The sequence below is a fragment of the Cyclopterus lumpus genome, chromosome 20, assembly GCF_009769545.1.
Source record: "Cyclopterus lumpus isolate fCycLum1 chromosome 20, fCycLum1.pri, whole genome shotgun sequence".
Taxonomy (NCBI): domain Eukaryota; kingdom Metazoa; phylum Chordata; class Actinopteri; order Perciformes; family Cyclopteridae; genus Cyclopterus; species Cyclopterus lumpus.
Window position 1 is genome coordinate 7,007,813 of NC_046985.1, and position 21,916 is coordinate 7,029,728.

General features: G+C 41.6%; 1 protein-coding gene across 4 annotated transcripts in view; it reads right to left on the reverse strand.

The window, feature by feature from the left end:
• Window positions 1-19,042, reverse strand: part of dnajb6b (DnaJ heat shock protein family (Hsp40) member B6b) — a 23,625-nt gene extending 4,583 nt beyond the window's left edge. The window contains exons 1-9 of one of the 4 annotated variants that reach the window (XM_034559695.1): window positions 18,502-19,010; window positions 13,254-13,379; window positions 10,123-10,232; window positions 8,885-8,956; window positions 8,433-8,537; window positions 4,386-4,523; window positions 4,131-4,287; window positions 3,926-3,996; window positions 3,094-3,817 (exon numbers count right to left, since the gene is read on the reverse strand). In XM_034559695.1, coding sequence (XP_034415586.1) covers window positions 3,795-3,817; window positions 3,926-3,996; window positions 4,131-4,287; window positions 4,386-4,523; window positions 8,433-8,537; window positions 8,885-8,956; window positions 10,123-10,232; window positions 13,254-13,318 — 741 coding nt within the window. In that variant the 5' untranslated portion in view covers window positions 13,319-13,379; window positions 18,502-19,010 and the 3' untranslated portion in view covers window positions 3,094-3,794. Of the gene's footprint in view, window positions 1-3,093; window positions 3,997-4,130; window positions 4,288-4,385; window positions 4,524-8,432; window positions 8,538-8,884; window positions 8,957-10,122; window positions 10,233-13,253; window positions 13,380-18,501 lie in introns of those variants that run through there. The other 3 variants (XM_034559693.1, XM_034559692.1, XM_034559694.1) reach the window with 3 other exon arrangements.
• Between the last annotated feature and the right edge of the window lie 2,874 nt (window positions 19,043-21,916).

Below are 21,916 nucleotides of genomic sequence, written 5' to 3' on the forward strand. Positions count from 1 at the left end.
TCTTTAAAACACACTGTCTGGACTGCAATACAGGAGCGCGTACACATGCACAAGCACCCGGGTTAACACCTAAACACACACACACACACACACACACACACACACACACACACAACATCTTTGTGTGTCAAACAAAAGCAGCCGGCTGGAGGCTAAAGACGAAAATAAATCACTGCTCAGGGGGAGGTTAACTCTACATGACAACTTTAACTGTGGACCAGATTATTCTCAACAGTCCACCTTCGCTCGGTTCGAGACGTCTGGTGTGGTGCTGATGTGACTGCACTACTGAGATACAGGCCGTGTCAGACACAGCCAAAGAGAAACCGGCAGCTTATCTTTGCCATCGTTCACAAAGTGGCCAGCGGCTCCGGTTCGATTCGATGCTTCACTCTAAGCTGTCAAGCGGAGGAGGAGTGGGAAGAGTGTGTGTGGGGGTGGGGGGTTACACCGGATGCTCCTCTCTGGCGACAGGAAGTCATCTTTCATAACATGAGGAAACTCTGGGACAGGAAATCACAGCATCGTGTGTCATATTGGAATGGATGGACGCAGGAGAGGAGGATACACAACTTTATTTCTAACAAGAAATACGGAGCTAAATTTGATCAAATCATGAATAATAAAACGAATACTGACATTTAAATATAAATTCATGATTAAATTAAAGAAATTAAAGTTCCCTCGTGAAAAAAAGTTGAATACTATACTATGAATATAACTTGTAACAAGCTGCTCCAGTTATCCTACACACCACTGTGGAGTTTCTTCAGTATGCTCATGAAATTATCATTTGGCCAGATGATGTCATGCTGTCTTTTGTACACAAACAGTGCCCCCTAGTGGCCACATGAGGGTCCAGCTTTAAATTAAAATGTGTGGTTAAGAGCAGGAATTTCACTCTCTCCCTTTTTAGGGGCATATCAGAAAGAACTAAAGAAAATTAAAGTTCTGATGATTTTACTTACCCATTTACAACTTACTGTACATGAATTCTAAGACTGTACGTCTTGTATGTGTACGTCTCCTAAAGGAGTGGGACCCCATGGATATGTGGAGATACATATTATTGTCCTGGGATTATTGTCCAGTTAGGAAATAAGACACACACGACTGAGACGTGAAAAAACATCTTTGCTTAGACCTCTCACGGTTTATAGAGATGCACATTAAGGCCGGGGGGGTCAAGCTAGTTATTGTAGTTTGGCCTACTTTGGGCTTAACGCCGGATTGACCAAATATGATTTAAAACTTCTTACTCATTCTCGCCGTCTTACATTAAAGTGAACCTGACTAAACGATACGCATGATTTCAGATTGATTTAAAGTATCCGTGAATGTCATCATCTCCATGCGAGAATAAAATGTCCATAAGACCGCTTCAATAATTCATACAAAAAGGACGCTCCTCATAACTAAAGGAACAAGCCAAAGAATAATCATCTTCTTTTATAAATTGCCTTCAGGATCAAAGTATTGGACTGATAGTTAAATGTACACACATCTGTACAGTGCGGTTAGAAAGTGATAATAGTCGGCATATTTTGAAGGTGCCTATTTGACAAAATAGAAACTAATATAGGAAAAATGGGGGTCAGGTCCATGCAACGTTCTAGGCCTATAGTTCAAGTTTCCCAAATTATGGGAACTGTAGTTCAAAATGCACCAAGGTTATCACCTCTGGTTGTAGTTCTTGCACACCCTTCTGGGACCCAGGAGAGGGAGCTATTGCACTAAAAATGTAATTGCTGCTAATGCAACACCTATTCAACTGCTCCCCACCGACGACATGGACACCTAATGCCGACGCATTAGTATTGATCCGAAGATGATCATATTATTAGTAATTAGATTGTGCGGCTTATTGCTAGTTCGTGTGGTAATCCCTATATACACACACACACACACGACACCCATCCTTCCTTTACTCATCACATTTACAGGTTATGTAAGCAATAGTCGCGGGGCTGCAGTGTCACCTAGCAACAGGACTGCGCAGGCGCAAACGCCCCTTCATTCAGGACTGACGATAAAGAAATTGAGCGACAAAAATACAAATGGTAGTAGAAATAGCATTCGCGTGAATAAAACACAAACACAGTATTTTATGCTAAATGTCATAACCGTGAACTAAACCAGTCTCAACACTGCAGCTCGCCTCACCCTGCCGTTCCCTTCTCCTCCGTTTCTCTCACTCCAGACTTGTCTCTCACAAAAATATGCAGTGAGGCTTGTGTAAATAAACTAGCCCCAAGCACATTCCTCATGTAACACACACACACACACACACACACAGACACACGCACACACACTTTGTCTTGTCTGTACACAGTGACCTCTGAGCCGACTGCAATCATACCTACCACTAAATAACCCCCAATATGAGCACATCATGCCGGATATTTAAAAGGATGTCAGCCCTGCGTTTTAATTGTCTCCAAATGAGGGAAAAATGTAAATACTAATATAATGTTCCCAGCTAGGAGATGGCTTCTTGTGTAGCTGAACAATTAGTTAGGTTCTGAGTCCCTTGGCTCAATGTCTCTGCTGGGCTCAGGTTGTGTTGATGAATTCAAAAGAAGTGCACCATCAGCACTTTTACAACCCGCCCATAAAGATGTCCTGAGGGGAGGGGCAAAGAGAGAGATGAAGAAACATGAGTCCTGTCATCACCTTCACCTGGCAAGTAGAGGTAAGGCATACCTACCGCACATACAAAAAAATACACCTGAAGGTTCGAGGACGACGTGTGATTCTGTTGAAAACAAAGTGAATTTTCCCCATGATTTATTGTTCTTGATTAAATGATGAATAGGATTATTTCAGTGAACGCACACACAGTGGAATCAGTGACCAAGTCCTAATGTGAGTCACCAGGCATTAGTAGGTTAAATTAATCCACACCCTGAGCTGTATAGGTGAGTGTACCAGAAGAAGCAGCCGCTGTGCTGGTTGTGTGAAGCAGGTTGGAAATGTGATCAGGCACAAGTATGTATACACACACACACACACACACACACATCCAGGAAGTGAGATGACAAGAAGCCACTGAAGCCAAAGTAAACATGACAAAAGACACCAGGTGACTCCAGCAGACTTCGCACGAAGTTCCACGAACTGAAGTTTATTGATCAAACCTGAACTCTTTATTTTGGCTTCTCTTTTTACAAAGAATGAAAATTCCCCTGTCTGCCCGGTAACAGTGTTGCGGTGTTGTGCGGCCTAAGTTCGAGTTGCTGACATTGTTACAGTGAAACTACAAAAGCAGCCTCCTGGACTCAGCAATCATGCAAAAACAAAATCAAACAAACATACTGTGGTTTTCCCAAATACACAAACAAATGTTAAAGTTAGAAAAATGCGTATTATTCCAATTAATTTATTAATGATCTATGTCATTCATAGTACACACGCGTGAACATGGAAACAGCTAACAGGTTAGCAAGGTGATGTTCAAGTTCAAGACATTAGGGTGAAGTGGTTAAGCTTTAATCATTCACTTGTTAAATTGGTCAAATGAAAAGAGCAAAAATGACATGCGTATATCTAAATTGTACAGCATCTCGTTTTCCAGCGACAAAAAACAAAGACAACTTTCACCGCAAAGGAAAAAATATATCTATATAAAAGCACGTCCCCAGCTTTGTGCTTATGGCAGAAATAAAAAAGTACAATTTAAATGTTGTAGTAAACAAAAACAACAAAAAACCAACAAGATGGTCCCCCCCATAATAATGGAATAAATACAAATATACAAATACTATGATATCTCTCTCACCTCCCTTGCAGCTGAGCTAAAATGAGAAAAATGGTTCCTCTGGAATGAGATGCAGGAGGACAGAGAGAGGAGAGACCAACCGTTGGTACCAAACAGTCAGTAGGCAAGGCAATTACTTGTTATCCAGTCTTAGGAGCTGCTCCTTACCATTAACTGTGAGGGACTTTAACTGACCCTCCTCCTCCACTTCTACCCGCTCCTGGCCGTTCTCCACAATCCTGGAGAAAACACAAAAAGCAGACATCAGAAAGTCAGACTGGTAAAGAGGTCTGAAAGACATTTGGGAGATATGCTTTCTTTAGGAGGAGAAGATGTCGAACTACTCTTTTAAAAATGGTGGACTTTTAATTACCGTTTTGTAGTAATTTTCCTGCCATTGATGAACTTGGTGGAGGTTGACACAGATTTGAAGTTACCCATTCCTCCTCCCCCTCCTCCACCACCACCAAAAGATGAAGAAGAGAAGGATGTGAATCCTCCTCCACCCATGTCTCCAAACGGGCTAAAACCTGTAAAAGAGCACACTTTCAAGAAAAACCGCAGTAAAAATGGAAAATCATCATAAATTCATGATCCAATGTGGAGTCATTTGTTGGGATGTATGGACCTGAATTGAACCCTGAGAGGGCGGGCCCGAACATCGGGAAGCTCCCGAAACCAAAGACCGACCCCGCCATCGGGCCTCGGCTCCCGCCCCTCGGGCGACTGTGACCGCCTCCGAAGAAATTGTCAAAGGGGTCCTCAGCTGTGGAGGGGAAACATAGAAGAAATGACAGATTTGTGAATTAGAAATTGAGGCGCCTTTTGAGACCTTAAGCATTCCTGTAAAATTCACGAAAAACGCCTATCCAGACGTACCCAAAGTAAATTGAAAGCTGTAGGAGAACCATTTGGAGTTTGATTTGAAATGATACAACGGCAGTTTGTGGATATTTATGGATGTAATCATGTGTTTTGGAGACAATCTTTTACTGAATTGGATCGTATGGACCTTTTTACAACGTAACAAGACCGTTTTTATTGGAATGTGATGACCTGTGGCTCAAAACGAAGCTTCATCGGTGCGTCAGCTTGATTTTAAAAACGTTTGTTTGTTGTTGTCTGACAAAAACGTTGCCTGTAGCTGCTGTGGTGGTTTGATCTTGAAATGGAGTGGATAGTTAGAATCACAAGAATCGTAGGTTTCCAGAAACATATGACACTTGTACTGTGCGTTAAGAGGTTAACGTTAAACGTTAAGAGGTTGGTCGGTTGTGCATTTCTTTATTCAAAAAAACATGAAACCGGAATTTATTTTGTGAACACCGAGGTATTAACTTTGCAGTTTTAAATGGAGAGTTAGGGTCAAATGTGTTGCCTTAGACATCCAGCATACATGCAGAATGTATCTAGAATATCAATGTAAAACAAAACACAGATATGGATGAAAGTGGATGCGCGTTTGTCCCGACCAGCGACCTCTTTCACATTGCAGCCATTTGATCCTTCGTTAAGAGAGACGTATTGATTAGAGCAGCTTTGAGGCCCAGTCTCTAAAAGTGGTGGATGTAGGAGCATGAGTTTTTTTTAATTTCTGTAACTATCTCAACCGTCAAAGTGCCCAGCACTAATTCTCATCCCGAAGCCCCGTGGACATGCTACTAATTGCATGCTGCCAATCTGGGTCGCCCCAGCAGGATAAGGCTGGCGCACTGGCACCATTTTCTGAAAGAAGACTCCTCCTTCAACCTTGAATGTACTGAAGCAGCGACAAGAAATCTTCACTTGTTCCCTCTGAAAGAAAGCTTTAAATAAAAGTATCCCCCAACCCTTGTTGTATCTGCATTACCGTCCTTTTACCGCGAAGAAGACGTAGGAGTAGACAGCTCAGTCAGTAAGACGGCAGACATCATTGGAAGAACGAGGGAGGTTGACAAATGTAAGGATTCCTGTTTATTGCTATTGTATGATGAGTGTACACACAGGTAAAAGGTCAAGGCCTTCTCGCTCTCGCTCTTATGTACTCTGACAGAAGAAAAACAAAACCTGTCGAGCACATCTATAAATCTGTGAAGAATGTGCCACACCTTTACAACATGGCACAGGATGTGCAAGCAGAGGATTCATTGAAATGATTAATGGATTACAACAGGTTACGAAGAAGATGTATTTACTTGTGTACGTACACACACACACACACACACACACACACACACACACACACACACACACACACACACACACACACACACACACACACACACACACACACACACACACACACACACACACACACACACACACACACACACACACACACACACACACACACACACACACACACACACACACACACACACACACACACACACACACACACACACACACACACACACACACACACACACACACACACACACACACACACACACACACACACACACACACACACACACACACACACACACACACACACACACACACACACACACACACACACACACACACACACCTGGCCGCTCTTAGGTGGGTGAATGACAGATCTACAAGACCAGCTGCTGCTCACTGAGACGAGCTGCTGGACTTGACTTTCTTTCTTTCTTTTTTTTTTTACACATTTGAAACTTCTTTTTTTTTTCACGGCTGCCATCTTAAGGAAAGTCAAACCAAAAAGCTTCTTTATATAGATCTATCTGAGGAAAATCGCTAAATATAGAGGTGAAATAAACTTGACAGGACGGATGTTTGGACATATCCTGTTGCATACCAATTAAGCATAATAAAGCTGGTCCCCGGTCAAAATAGAACTTGAACTTTACTCTCTTCAGTATACATGGACCACTTTAAAAAAGCCAAACATGATGCCATGTGTACAGAGAGTAAACAGCAACAGCTGAGCTCCACCACTCCATCCTATCGATGTTAATAAATACAACATAAAAAACAATCCGATACAAATGACTTGACTTTCCCTGATTCACAAGCTCTGATACAGTACCCCCCCCCACCCTCACCCCCCGCCCCCCTTTTCTTTAGCACGTTTCCAAGAACTCGTATATTAGATTACAGTTCTTTCAATAACTTCATGTTACGCTCAAGTGCTCGCATTGCACGCCGTTCGTTACATGCGCTCCGACACATGGAGACACACAGCGCGCACACACACTTACATCTGCTTTTGTTTTAATACGGAAGCTATTTTTGTAAGCATTCCAGTTGAGTGATGCAGACGTTCAAATCCATCCTCCGCCTGCGTCTGAACTCCATATTTAGAGCTACGGAGGGTGAACTACGCATGCCTCCCAATCAGCCTTTTGCTGAACCCAGACAACCCAGACCAGACGTTAAACTCCTATAACGACTTTATACAACGACTCACACCTCTGATACAATCAGCCCTCAGGCACTACGAGCTGTCATTAGAACGCATGAGCAGCCACCAGTCGACATTGGATTACTTCAGCCAGCAGTGTAATCACATACACGGGTTGGAGAAAAGCTAAAACGCTACCATCTTTTTTGCACTTCTGGGGGAAAATGCTCAAAGAAGTGGTGGACAAAACAAATAAAAAGATATCTGTTGAGTTTTAAAAATGGTCACAAAGAAGTGGCTGCAAAAACATAAACTGTCAAAATGGTTAGAAATAAGAATATATTACAAATTCAACATGGAGCCAAAAACATACAAACTAAGATATAGAGCTACCACTAACCGGTATTCTTACTATAAATTAATCTTAAGTCAATTATCTTCTCGTTGTTTAAACTATAAAATGTGAGAAACAAAGTAGGAAAAACAACAACACATTGTATCCAAGTAACAGTCAAACAACTAATTATAATCAGTTTCCTGTGAAAAGCACTAAATCCTCTCAACTTAGAAGCTGGAATCGATGAATTTCTGGCAATTTTGAGAGAATAAATAACTTTAGTCAATTACAAAATGAGTTACCCCTGGATTGATGAATTGTTTCAGCTATACTCAGATGATCTTTGTAATGAAATGGCTAATGTATGGTAAAATCAACATGTAAATCCAACCCTAAACTAAGCTTGCTCTGTATATTTATGGCTCTACGTTCAGACGCCTTCATGTGTTTAATCTATTTATATGATCGTTATTTTCTTTTGATTTCACGGATCTTGTTTCCCCATCTGAAAGACTATTGTATAAAAAAAGGAAAGAAGCCAGAGTAAATTAAGAGGTCTAAACCTCAGCTCACAGAGATGAAGGCTCCGTAATGAAGTCGAGGTCAACATCCAGCAGAGATGCTCCGTGTTGGCCAACATGTGACCTTTAGTGGCAGTTGACCTCCCGAGGGGAACGCTGCTTAGAGTATTGGAGATGCACATTGCAGCGCTGTGGGGGAGTACAGAACGTTTCCTTGGTCCAATGCTCCATCTTCCTACACAGCAGGGGCTGCTAGCTAATGAGAAATATCAATGTTTTAACACAACTAACAACTCGGACCGACAGGATGTTCTCCTTCTCTGCGTCTCTCTTGAGCCTTCTCAGGTCATCGGTGTATATTTTTGACCAGATAAAATGATGCAGCCAATAATAGCCTGTGCCTCCTCTGCACTCGTATGACACTCTTCTTCAGTCCCTCTTTCTTCCTCCTCTTTGAAAACGTGAAATCCCACCAGCGCCTCGCCAGAACCCAAAGAGACCTACCGAAAAACTCTGCAAACGGATCTCTGCCGCCAAAGAATTCCCTGAAGACGTCGTCAGGATTACGGAATGTGAAGCCGCCGCCGTTGAAGTGATCATAATGGCCCCCTGTAAGACATAAAACAATGAAGGCTCGTAAAGTACACAATTAATTTATCAGAAGCAGGATTTATAGCTGTCCCCATCATCGCAAGTCATAAGACATGCCAAGCTGTGTGTGCTTTGAATGAATAACTGGCACATGTTGATGCTGATGGTTAAACAGCTCTCAGAATAGTGCAGCAACCATGCCACTAAAAAAATAACATCAAGTCTACATAGATTCAAAATCATAGCATATTTGTAATCCTCATTAGATGTCTCCACTTTCATATTGACATCTTTTCCTCTCCAAGACACTGAAATTTATATTTTGTTATTGTGAAAGTTGTCTCCTTGTCTCCTTGTCTGCTTACCTCCTCCTCCTCCTCCTCCTCCCGCTGAAAGACCTTCTTTGCCGTATCTGTCGTAAGTATTCCTCTTGTTTTCTGTTGTGGGAAGAGGAGGACTTTTCATAAAACAGACCGACAGAAAGAGAGTTTCATTTGAGACCTCCGCATTTGGGTGAAATCACAACGACCTTGACCGCTGTCCTTGAGACTCAAAATCCTTTCCAAATGACATCCCACTATTTTATGCATTCCATTCATTTTATAATCTTATAATAAATAATCTTATATATTTATTGGATGTCTTGTTTTTAATAAGTAATGTATTTTTACCTTGTTGCTGCTGAACGGACGACTTAATTTCAGTGTATCTTTTTACGATGACAATGAACATCCTTATCCATCACTTTGAATATCTGCATGTGGACTAATTTGCATTGAGTTTTGTGTACAAAGAGTACAAAGCTGCCGTTCAACGGTCAGAAAAGGCATAACTATCAGTGTCTGGACACATTTACGGGCGAACTGATAACTGTTTATGACATCATATGACAAATAGAAAGTAAAAATGAAACACGCCGATTTAACTCTGGACAACACCCACTGATTGCAGCATAAACCATCCCGACATTGCACTTCAACAACACCAGCTTGTTGTTACTGAACTACATTTTAGTAAATACTATTACAATTAAAATGTTACAGGCTTATGCTGTGTCTAAATATTCATTTGAATATTTACAACAGCGTGGTAATTTCATCAACTTAAGAAACAGGGTCAAACATACATTCATCTGCTTTAAACATTTAAAGCATAATCAGCTACTGCACCTAAATGAATAATAATAATAATAATAATAATAAATATTTTTTAAAAACTGTAAAGTAGTGCGAGTTGGAATGAGATGCCTGGTCAAGTTAAAAGCTTTCTTTACATATACTATAACCCCATCATCATTTTCTTTAAGTATTGTAGGCGATTGATAACTTTGGTATCATACTGGTAATAGCATCGACTGTATAATATGGGTAATAGGAGCAACATCTTTACACCAACATCCGGCTTTAGTAATCAGACATGGAAGTCCAAACTTACTTTTCTCTAACAGCAGATATGACAACAAATCTCAACTTTAAAATGTGCGGTGCTAATGAACCAAGATGTTCGTTTAGACATTCGGAGAAACATCAGGTCATCAAGTTCATACGTTTTCCCTTAACATGGCTACATGATATACTTTCTCCCTGGACAGAAAAAAACGTACCATCTGAGAGCACTTCATATGCCTCCGACAGCTCTTTGAACCTTTTCTCCGCTTCCTCCTTGTGGTCTGGGTTTTTGTCTGGATGCCACTTCAACGCCAATTTTCTGTAACTGAGGCACAAACATTTACATCAACACGGGGATAAACACACCATGTACAGTGGGGCAAACAAGTATTTAGTCAGCCACCAATTGTGCAAGTTCTCCCACTTAAAAAGATGAGAGAGGCCTGTAATTTTCATTATAGGTATACCTCAACTATGAGAGACAAAATGAGAAGAAAAAAATCCAGAAAATCACATTGTCTGATTTTTAAAGAATTTATTAGCAAATTATGGTGGGAAATAAGTATTTGGTCAATAACAAAAGTTAATCTCAATACTTTGTTATATACCCTTTGTTGGCAATGACAGAGGTCAAACGTTTTCTGTAAGTCTTCACAAGCTTTTCACACACTGTTGCTGGTATTTTCGCCCATTCCTCCATGCAGATCTCCTCTAGAGCAGTGATGTTTTGGGGCTGTCGCTGGGCAACACAGACTTTCAACTCCCTCCACAGGGTTGAGATCTGGAGACTGGCTAGGCCACTCCAGGACCTTGAAATGCTTCTTACGAAGCCACTCCTTCGTTGCCCGGGCGGTGTGTTTGGGATCATTGTCATGCTGAAAGACCCAGCCACGTTTCATCTTCAATGCCCTTGCTGATGGAAGGAGGTTTTCACTCAAAATCTCACGATACATGGCCCCATTCATTCTTTCCTTTACACGGATCAGTCGTCCTGGTCCCCTTGCAGAAAAACAACCCCAAAGCATGATGTTTCCACCCCCATGCTTCACAGTAGGTATGGTGTTCTTTGGATGCAACTCTGCATTCTTTCTCCTCCAAACACGACGAGTCGAGTTTTTACCAAAACGTTCTATTTTGGTTTCATCTGACCATATGACATTCTCCCAATCCTCTTCTGGATCATCCAAATGCTCCCAAGCAAACTTCAGACGGGCCTGGACATGTACTGGCTTAAGCAGGGGGACACGTCTGGCACTGCAGGATTTGAGTCCCTGGTGGCGTAGTGTGTTACTGATGGTAGCCTTTGTTACTTTGGTCCCAGCTCTCTGCAGGTCATTCACTAGGTCCCCCCGTGTGGTTCTGGGATTTTTGTTCACCGTTATTGTGATCATTTTGACCCCACGGTGTGAGATCTTGTGTGGAGCCCCAGATCAAGGGAGACTATCAGTGGTCTTGTATGTCTTCCATTTTCTAATAATTGCTCCCACCGTTGATTTCTTCACACCAAGCTGCTTACCTATTGCAGATTCAGTCTTCCCAACCTGGTGCAGGTCTACAATCTTCTTTCTGGTGTCCTTTGACAGCTCTTTGGTCTTGGCCATAGTGGAGTTTGGAGTGTGACTGTTTGAGGTTGTGGATAGGTGTCCTATATACTGATACCAAGTTCAAACAGGTGCCATTAATACAGGTAACAAGTGGAGGACAGAGGAGCCTCTTAAAGAAGAAGTTACTGGTCTGTGAGAGCCAAAAATCTTGCTTGTTTGTAGTTGACCAAATACTTATTTTACCGAGGAATTTACCAATTCATTCATTAAAAATCCTACAATGTGATTTCCTGGATTCTTTCCCCCCATTCTGTCTCTCATAGTTGAAGTGTACCTATGATGAAAAATACAGGCCTCTCTCATCTTTTTAAGTGGGAGAACTTGCACAATTGGTGGCTGACTAAATAGTTTTTTGCCCCACTGTATATACTGTAGATATTCCAAGAGGAGATAGTCAGTTCTTAATAATGGGGCGTGGAATATGTGTATGCATATATAACGGACATCCCCCATATCAGAAACACATATCCACATTCAAGTCTTTTTTTAGGGTGGCAACCATGCCTACAGCAAAACACACAAGACTCCCCTGCACACATATCCCAAATACATACATGCACACACTGTCCCCCAGTTCAAGCAGAAACAACAAAGTCAGCCTGCACTCCACTGACTGACGAACGGACGGGGGGGGAGTGGGGGGGCTCGCACAGCGGCTGACGCTGCATCAGCTGTTTGTTTCTAAGCCCGGCAGAGAGCACCGGCAGATGACGTGGACAAGACCCCGGACGGAAAAAACAGGGCTGCACACGATCCAGGGGAGTGACTGCCTCATGGGTCCATAGTGAATCCTTTTTGTAGTCCACGTCTTTGTTGTAATCTGTGACATCATCGGTCTGTCTGCAGCCTGGTCAATAGGCAGCTGGGCAGACTAAGTTGAACAATGTGGCGTCAAGTCTTTGTAGTCAGAAGCCTGTTTGTTCACTCGTACAAAACCGACAGCGGACACTCTCTCGCTCTGAAAACAGTATTACCGGGTGGTCATTTCCATTTTCATGTTGTCCAATTTATTTAAAATTCACTCGTCGCGTGTGCCGATTACCGGGGCTCTGTTTTTCAGTCTGCAGAGAAGCGACGGACTGATATTGACGTCCCCTAGAACCAAATACTTCAATCAGAGATCAAGGAGAGGGAGCCGGGGTCATAGGCTAAAGATATGACTTATTGATTGGCGTCAGTGGAGATAACGTTTGACTTTGACCGCCAATAATTGAGTGCATAGAGATAGCAGGCGCTCGGTGCTCAGTCGCCATCTTCAAATTGGATACACTGGTTGATTTGATGTCCAATAGCTTTGTCCTTTCTCACATGATTTTTATGCCACTTAGTGATTTGCTGCATTACCTAAAATAACAAACACAATTCCCCTTGGAGCATGTGGTTAATTTCAAACAGGCTTATTTAACATTTAAATAAATCAAATTCATAGGAAACCCATCACTTGTCAAAACAAAAAGGTGTTTGTGAGAAACTTGTGTGGAAGTGTGATTAACAGAAACTGGCCTGTTGAGTGGGCAATCTGCGTGTGGTGGGTGAGTGCAGGGGGAAGGTATTTGACAGCGGCAAGGTTACAGGAAGAAGAGTGGAAACTTTCTGCATTGCAGCCTCTCGGTTCTCTCTCCTTGTGTCAGTTTATACAGCTAGAGGGGGATATAATTAACCTATTACACCCCTCAGAGTGAGCCACATTTACCAACAATACTGAGGGGAAATGGAGCAGAAAAACCCTCAGGGGCACTCACGCTTTTTTGATGTCCTCTTGCGTTGCATTTTTCTGGACTCCCAATGTCTGGTAGTATTCCAGCATGGCGCCGTCTGTGCGAGTTTCTAGTTGCTGTCCTATGTGAGGGTCCTCTTTGTGGCGGCCTCTGTGGAAAGAAAGTTACATTCTGTTAAGACATGTTTGCTTGGACAGATAAAGCCCAACAAACTGCCACTGAGCGTGGCCATGTGTGACGGGCAAGATATCTCCCTTCCAGACACGAGGGGTACATTTGTAAAAGGGGCAGGGGAGGGGGCCTCGGCATTAAGCAGGGTGGCAATACCCAACAATGTAATCAACTGCACTGAAATAGAGCTGCAGAGGGGAGGAAAGCTACACTAATACAAGCTCTACTTTTACTTTTGAAATGTGGATATAGCATTTCTTAATACGTGACCTCATGTTGAAGTTATGAAGCTTAGCCTCTACAAAACAAGACCGAACACGTCTGAAGAAGAAATGTCAGAAGATAATCAGGTCTTCTTGTTTTAGCCTCAGATTTCCAATTTTTTGGGTAATTCTAGAACACGGAGAGAGGGTAACCTGCACCAACACATCGTCATCAAAGTCGCTCACACACAATCTCTTCTGCTCTTTGAACAAAGCTGGTTGGGATTGTAATAACAGTTGCTGCCAACATACGGAGGAGTTCTTGATCTCGAGGTAGATACGAAATGATATCAGACTGCTAAAAGTAGCAGATATTTCACCCTGGTGTAAAACATTTCTGCAGAATTCACTCTCTGATGTAGAAAGAGGCCACAGAGACAAAGATGATAAGGATCACATGACCAATACAGTTGCCAAAATGTCAGCGGCTACCCATCCTCCAACTGACAGTTACCTAAACCGCCCCCGTTAACGTAAGCTGCAATCACTAGGATGTCCAGCCAGCCAGCTCTCGACTTAGCGTTACACCCGAGGCGAGGGAGCACATCATCAACAGACCAGTTTGTGGGGAAACAAAGTTGGATTTAGCTTTCTTTTTTTCTTCTTCCAGTATTCACCGATTGAATAACATCAAGAGTTTAGGGTAACAGTAGCGGTTTTCTCCTACCCTGAATTATATTTGGAGGAGTTTACAGAACAGCAACCCCACGATACCCTTCTTGTAACCATCACATGAATCACTAAGACCCCTTTTATGGGCTTGACCATGTGTGTCAACCTATGGTCATCCACGGTGCAGTCTTTCCACTCTAATTGTACAACACAGTGTGCCAAAAATAACACCAAATAGAGAGGCAAAGTCTCCCATTCCAGTTGACCACCAAGGGACCTTATTTCAAGAAAATGGGGTGTAGTTCACCGAAGGGTTTCACACAAAGCTCAATGTCCCTACAACAAACTGCCCTCGTCTTGATTTGCACATTTAGCTTCTAAATTGAGAAAAATCATGTTATTTCTGCTACGGGATTTTCTTTTTTTAAGTCTCTGACTCACATGGGGAACAGGTTTTTTTATAATTGTTTGTTAATATGCCTTTTTTTTTATTGTGGGTGGGACTTAAACAGAGCATGTCAACACCTATACGAGTGGGGCAGGTTCTGGTTCTCAGGTTCTTCTGCCAGATCTGTTTCTTCTCCCAGAGTAAAGCTACAGAGTTTATCTCGGTATGTTTTTGCCTGCAAAATCATGCAAAAAAAACTAAAACTAAAACAATGAGTACAAATGGAAAGAAAAACCACAGTCGACCATTAATCATCAGGAGATATCTGAGCTATCGCACTAAAAATGGTAAACAAACCAGTGAGGACCACTTACACAGGGAGTCCACTGTGTCCTGTTTGTTTGCTATTTATAACCTGTGGCCTTTGCAGTTAGATTGTGTTTGTGTGTGTTGTGAGCATGTGGGGGGTTGGGGGTGCTTGGCACATGGCAGTGCCAGTAAGGGACTCATGGTTGAGACATGGCACAGGCACTTCTCTTTCGCAACTCCAAATCCCCCTCAGGCACTTTACCTTTTTCTGTTGAATCCTTCCGTTTTCAGATTTAAAACCCATCCTATCCTAACAGTTAGAATGACCTCCTTTCCATCTCCATACCCTAACATAGACCACAATCTAAATGTGAAGATTTATGATCCAGAAAGTAATTGTTTTCCTCTGGGTTTTCCTCAAACACAGAATGTCCTGACTCATCATATTAAATGGATGTTCTTGTCTCCCCCTCACTTTAGCCATTACTGACCCACTCACCTGCCACCAGTTCCCCTGCAGCAGTAGGGAGTTAATGGACACTAGTGCCTGCTAGAGATGTGGTTACTCACGGTTCCCTGCAGTGTGAGTATCCATGCATGTACGTGCAGATGTATGCCTTGTGGTAGCATTACAGCTGCTAACCCAGATCTGATGGATTCCTGCTCCATTCAGCATGAACTACTCAGCGTGAGCAACAGATGTGGGTCAGTCAATCCCACGGTGACTCAGGGAACCAGAGGTGGTGCTTATAAAGGTTCAGATCACAGATCACAGCAGAAGCAGTCCATTACTGTGTTATTTCTTTATGAAAACAGCTCTAGTACCCTGATCAGTCCATATAAAAAATTATTTCAGATTTGTTTTTGCTGTAAATTGACGTGTTGGGAAAAGCTTTTCCCATTAATATTTTAACATTCAGGGATTTCCCCATTAAAGTCAATTTCAAGAGGAAATTGCAGTAATTATCAATCACTGTAATTGTTGTTTACAAGGGCCTGTTGTAGTTTAAGAGCCCACGCCCTTCTGTACGAGGATGACGGACCTTCAGGAGAGACTACATCACCCAACTGGCTTTTAAATGTTTTAGATACATTATATATAATAATAAACATACCTATTATAGATATAGTAATGGTTAACGTACATGTACAGCACATTTCGGTTGGTAAACTTTCAATTATAAATATAGATTAAAAACACGTCGGATATCTGCATGTTTGCATATATCTAGCAACAAATTACCATATGAAGATATATTTGTGACAAGCCAAATAAACATATTCATGTTGTATCAATAACAGTGTTGGTCTCTATTTGAATTTCAGTATTTAGGCTGTCCAAAACTCCGTCACAATAGATCTGTACTGACACACCACAGATATCATACAAAAGACTATATATATATAAATAACAATATATATTATACTGTTAAAGGAGAGATGTGATGTTTCTTAATGCAGATCCATCCAGCAGCTATCAAGTGGACGAGGTTCTATTGCAGGCCAAGTGTGCCTGGCTGTATTACTCAGGAGAAAATTAAGAAATGTTTAATTTAAACCAGTATTGGATCAGACTCACTAACCAGAAATTCAATATAATAGGATATAGATCAGGATTGGAGGCTAAAAACATGTCTGGAATTTCCCTAACAGTGACGACCATTTTAATGTCAAAGGGCACATAATGCAACTCCCTAGTAAATTACCGGCAAAGAAACTCTAGGTTTTATCTCTGAATTCAAATCTCTGATTAGACTTCCGTGTTTCAGTTTCTATCCAAGACTACAAATTAGATTCCTTGTGCAATTCTTTTGTCTGCAACTCATACTGTTACAAATCTGAGTCCAGAGTCGCCCCTCACTGTGATTGATCAACAAAAGGCAGCTGGAGGAGGTCTCTCAGTGTCCAAGAACTCTCTCACACCACTGCAAATCTGGCATTAACAAGATAAGAGCAACGGACAACACAGGCTTCGAGCATCCGGAGAACGACACTTAACACAAATCACAGAACAGAGACACGTGACAGCTCAACCGGCACACTAACAAGCGTGTACCTTACCTGAAAAGATTCACAGTGAGGAGTGGAGAAGCTTGCGATTCAAGAAGCTACACAGCGTGCACATGATCAGCGGCTCATCTGAGTTTTGTCTTTGACTTTCTCTATGAGTGGAAACATGTTCTAAGAGGTTATCATCACACAAAGACCTCATTTGCTGCAAACAGCAGTGAGCATTGTCCTCTTTGATTTTAATGGGTGGGAAATCAGGAAGGAAACCTGTTAGAATGTATCTGCCCCAGCCACCAACTGGAAGTCATTAACCACCATATGGCAAAAGAGTAGCTTAGCACTGCATTCTGCTTTACCCGTTCCCCATAAAGAGGGGGCTCACACAAGTCGAACCGGTCTACATTATTTGTCAAAAGTGGTCAAAAAGGACTTTCTTTGTCAATTCAAGATCCTTCAAATGACAAAAGGACTGCATGACAAACTATTGTATAAGTGCCAACATTTTTAAAGCAGTATTTACATAGTCGTAATATTTTTCAAAACAAACTGTAATTAATTCAAATTAATAATCAGCAGTTTCAGTCATTTGTCAATTGAAAACACCAAACTTTGCTTGTTACAAGCCTCATACATTGGGTTGTCAAATGTCGGAAAATAATGATCCAATATGATGTTTTCTAAATTGATCTGTTGTTCTGGACTTGCGGCCTCATACATGGGAAGTTTGCTTGTCTCTATTCACACATCATACCAGGAAATGTAGTTTGCAGTTAATCAGCCTGTAGATTAAACAATCTCAAATGATGTTAAATGCACTTAAAACTTGTATTTTTCTGTATTTTTACTACACTTGCAAATATAGTATTTCATGTGTTACACTTACACCTTGAACTACTAACTCCAGCTTAATTTGACTAGCAGGCAAACTTCTGGAAGCTACCATCAACAGGCAAATCAAACACCATTGTGTAAACACCGATCAGATCAAAAGAAAGACCCTCAGCCGAATGACAGTTGTGGTGTAGTGTGTGTGTATCGACCGAAAGCACGAGGATATTAACGGAATATCAAATAAGTTGCAGAACATGTGAAAACACCTCTAAAAATAGTCGTCACTTTAATATTAGACTGGTAACGTTAGTCTCATATTGCCAGACCTTCTTCCCCAAGTAGCTAGCCTTACGTTTGAACCGAAAGACAGCACTATCTTTATACAGTATCCTTTACAACATATATACGTGTTTAGATAGGCTTTTCTCTAGTCTGTCCTCAAACTGAGAACTGCAACCGTGTTAACAAAATAATGACAAATATATGTGTGTGCTATATGTGTATGTATATCATTCATAATGCCGACGATAGCGGGGTGACATCAGGTTGCGACACCACAGCATCCCCACATGTAGCGTTCCTGGGTCTCTATGCGACAGGAGACGGTAACGTTCCCGCATATCTCAGCAAAGTGGGGCCGCATCGACGCACGCCTTACACCGCGTACCTCTCTCGAAGGAGGGCTTACCTGTTTAAAAAGGACGTGTCTGCTCAGGGGGGGCCTCTTTTTTGTCGCTATTCCCCTCGCCTTCTCCCGAGTGCGGCTCGGTAACTGCAGCCGTTGGTTTGCTGGTGGTGTACGCGTCACGAAACTGTTATCGACTGGCCCACTATGGTACTGCTGCTTTCAAGTGCTGTCGGATATCGGAACGGTTCACATGGACGCACAAAGCCAGGTCCCCCGACGTGTTGTCGATATTGCAGTTTGATTACGTGACAATTTCTTTGGTAATACGAGCCACTAATGCACAACAACAAATAGAAACGGTAAGAGGTGGTTCAACACCCCAACAATCAAACTCCTCCTGACTGTTTAGGGTCTTACGTGGTTGCTTTGCTGCCATCACTGTCTGCATCAATGGGTGAATGAGAGGCACATTGTTAATAAAAGTGTCTCCAGTGAAGAGGCCACATGTTCAAAATGGTGACGCTCACTTAAGAGATACTGTAAGTAATTACCAATGAGAAAAGGAGGAAAGTGAGAGAAAAAGCTTAAATATCTAACTAATTGTGGTATTACGATTAAAGCACCAGTGAAGACAAAGCATCCGGAAAAACCTAGACCTCTAATGCTGCAATCAAAGTATTCTGGAACTATAATGTTGCAATCAAAGTACTCTAGAACTATAATGTTGCAATCAAAGTATTCTGGAACTATAATGTTGCAATCAAAGTATTCTGGAACTATAATGTTGCAATCAAAGTATTCTAGAACTCTAATGTTGCAATCAAGGTATTCTAGAACTCTAATGTTGCAATTAAAGTATTCTAGAACTATAATGTTGCAATCAAAGTAATCTGGAGCTCTAATGTTGCAATATTAGAAGTCAATTACAACATTGAGGTTATTACATGCATTTGTACCACAAGTAACTCACGACAGCTGTTTTGTCCCCCAAAGAGCACTTGAAAGCACCACGCCTTTGAGTGTCGACTGTCAACAGCAGCGCTGTCTCACTGACCCTGCTCACGCATCCATGACACTCCACAACCCAGCGAACAGATAGATGACTGTATTTACTGTCCACGTGTGCACTGAACATGAACTGAGACGAGGCTGTACTGCACCTCGAATATTTTTTTAAAGTTAATCTAATTTTTTTTAAAGAAGTGCGTTAATTATCGCAGCTTCTGCCAATGCAGGTGCAAAAACCAAGACCAGGCTTCCTGCGCCATCTGTCGTGTAGAGCGTGCGAAACAGGTGACTTATAATTACTAGCTTGGAAAATAATGTGGAAGGCCATCCCTTGCCTATTAGGAGGGAATCATATGACTAGCTAGGAAATAGTTGTATATATATCTTTAAAACATGTCTTTTACCTTTTTCAAAACCTTGACACAATACAGTAGGAAAATCACAGGTTGGCTATTACTAAAACTAACAATGGCTTATTTTCATTAAGGCTTACAGTTCCAAGGGCCCTAATGTTATATATGATGGCTCACTGGGACACTTGAATGAAGAAGAGTCACCATTAATAAAATGAGATTTTCATAGTCTGACATCATAAAATGTCTGCTGTAAAATTCTGTCTCATAATCAGATCTCATAGTTTTGGCTGAAGATTAAAACTTTGAGATACTAACACGCAACACCGACTCCAGTTCCAGAGGGTTTACGTGCAACTTTTAAATATTCTGTACTCCTGCAGGTGTTCCTACTTATTACTTTTATAACGTTTATGGCCTGGCCCCAGATTATATCTCTCTAATTGCATGCCATACCTGAGAGCAGTCGGATATCCTCAGGCAGGATGTAACCATAGATACATTTAAGAGTTGAAGGGGCCAGAACCTTTTTATCTGTTTGGCACCACAACTAGGAAATAGGAATTTTGAAAAGTGTTGTATAAAATAAACATTATAATTATTATGTCAAGAGTCAGAGAGCTGTCTCATTGAACCTGCCCACACAGAAGAGGTCCAACAAGGCAAAGGAAGCAGCGTGGATGCACCACTGAGCTGTATTGATGTGAGGAAACAGGCCTTGAAGTCAACATACAAGTTGGCTTCATGGGCAAGAATGGACTTCCATACTTTTAGATTACAGCTAAAAAAAAATGGTCAGGACACAGAAGATCTGGGTAAAAAAAATCTAAATCAGTTGGATGAACTTATCATAACCCAAAGAAACCGAATGCAGCAGTCCAGGTTATTGCAGTTTTGAACCGAATTGAGGCTGAAATTATACAGACTGGCATTGATTTTAAATGGAAAATGAAGGTCGTTCTTGCCGTTAAAGCCAACTGGAGCTCTTGCCAGCAAAGGAAGACCCAATGAAAATGACAGATGGCTATTAATTATACTGGACATTATGGCCAGTCAGTATCTAATTAGACTCATTGAGCAGGAGGAATCACAGCAATAGATAACATGCACAGGTCATTTTTTATCATACAGTCGATAACTTTCTCCAAACGTATTCAAATAGACTTTTATATGCTTTCCTTTGATAATTATGACTGCAGGCCGCAATTTGCCTCATACATTGATAAATGCAAAAGGTTAAAAGACAAACTATGATAATTCTTGAATGTAAACTCTATAAGCAACACAACTAATGAAGACTAGGCTGCTGCTTGCATGCAAATAGTTGAAACCCAGAAATAAGGTTGGCCCACACCCTGCTCATGTCTGGACAGGCAGAGCACACTCATACCGCTGCACTGTCACACACACACACAACGCTGTCCTAATGTGCTGCTATATGCCAAATGAATGAACTCACATGTTTGTGCTTCATGAATATGGAATGACCAACGAGGTTTAAGGCAATCATAATTTCTCGTCCTTTCTGCCGCACCAAGGCAGCCAAAGTGTATTAATAATACAAATATTTCTTTTTTCTTCCTTATTATTTGAAATGTTCCCAGAGGGTCACCGGCCCAATGTGCTGTAGTTTGTCCCCATTTCATTTATTAGAGGGCGGAACAACGTGCCTGATTTTACATTAAGTGTGCTGCAGATGTACACAAATATAAACGTTGTGCAGTACCACTGGTTGACCACCAGATGGTACTCTGTTATAACAAATAACCCTGAAAGGGGCACACATATCTCTTGGATGCACCATCTGCAGCTATGGCTTGTCATTCTGCTTTGTGATTTGTTACTAGTTCATTTAAGACTGAATCGGGTATGATTAACTTGTCAGATATGCTTCCATGTTGGGCTGGAATGTGAGCATTAAACCACTCTGGTTTAAAGCTCACATTCCAGGCATGCACAGTTGACGGCACTTTTGGAATAATCTTGTGCAAAGTAGGCAACAATCCACAATAACCCTAAAGTGATGTTTGATGTTTCCTTGCTCTGCAGCAAGATAAACACGCCTAAAAGCTTCAATTAGCTCTTAAAAGGCCTATGATGAAGCTAAAGTATAT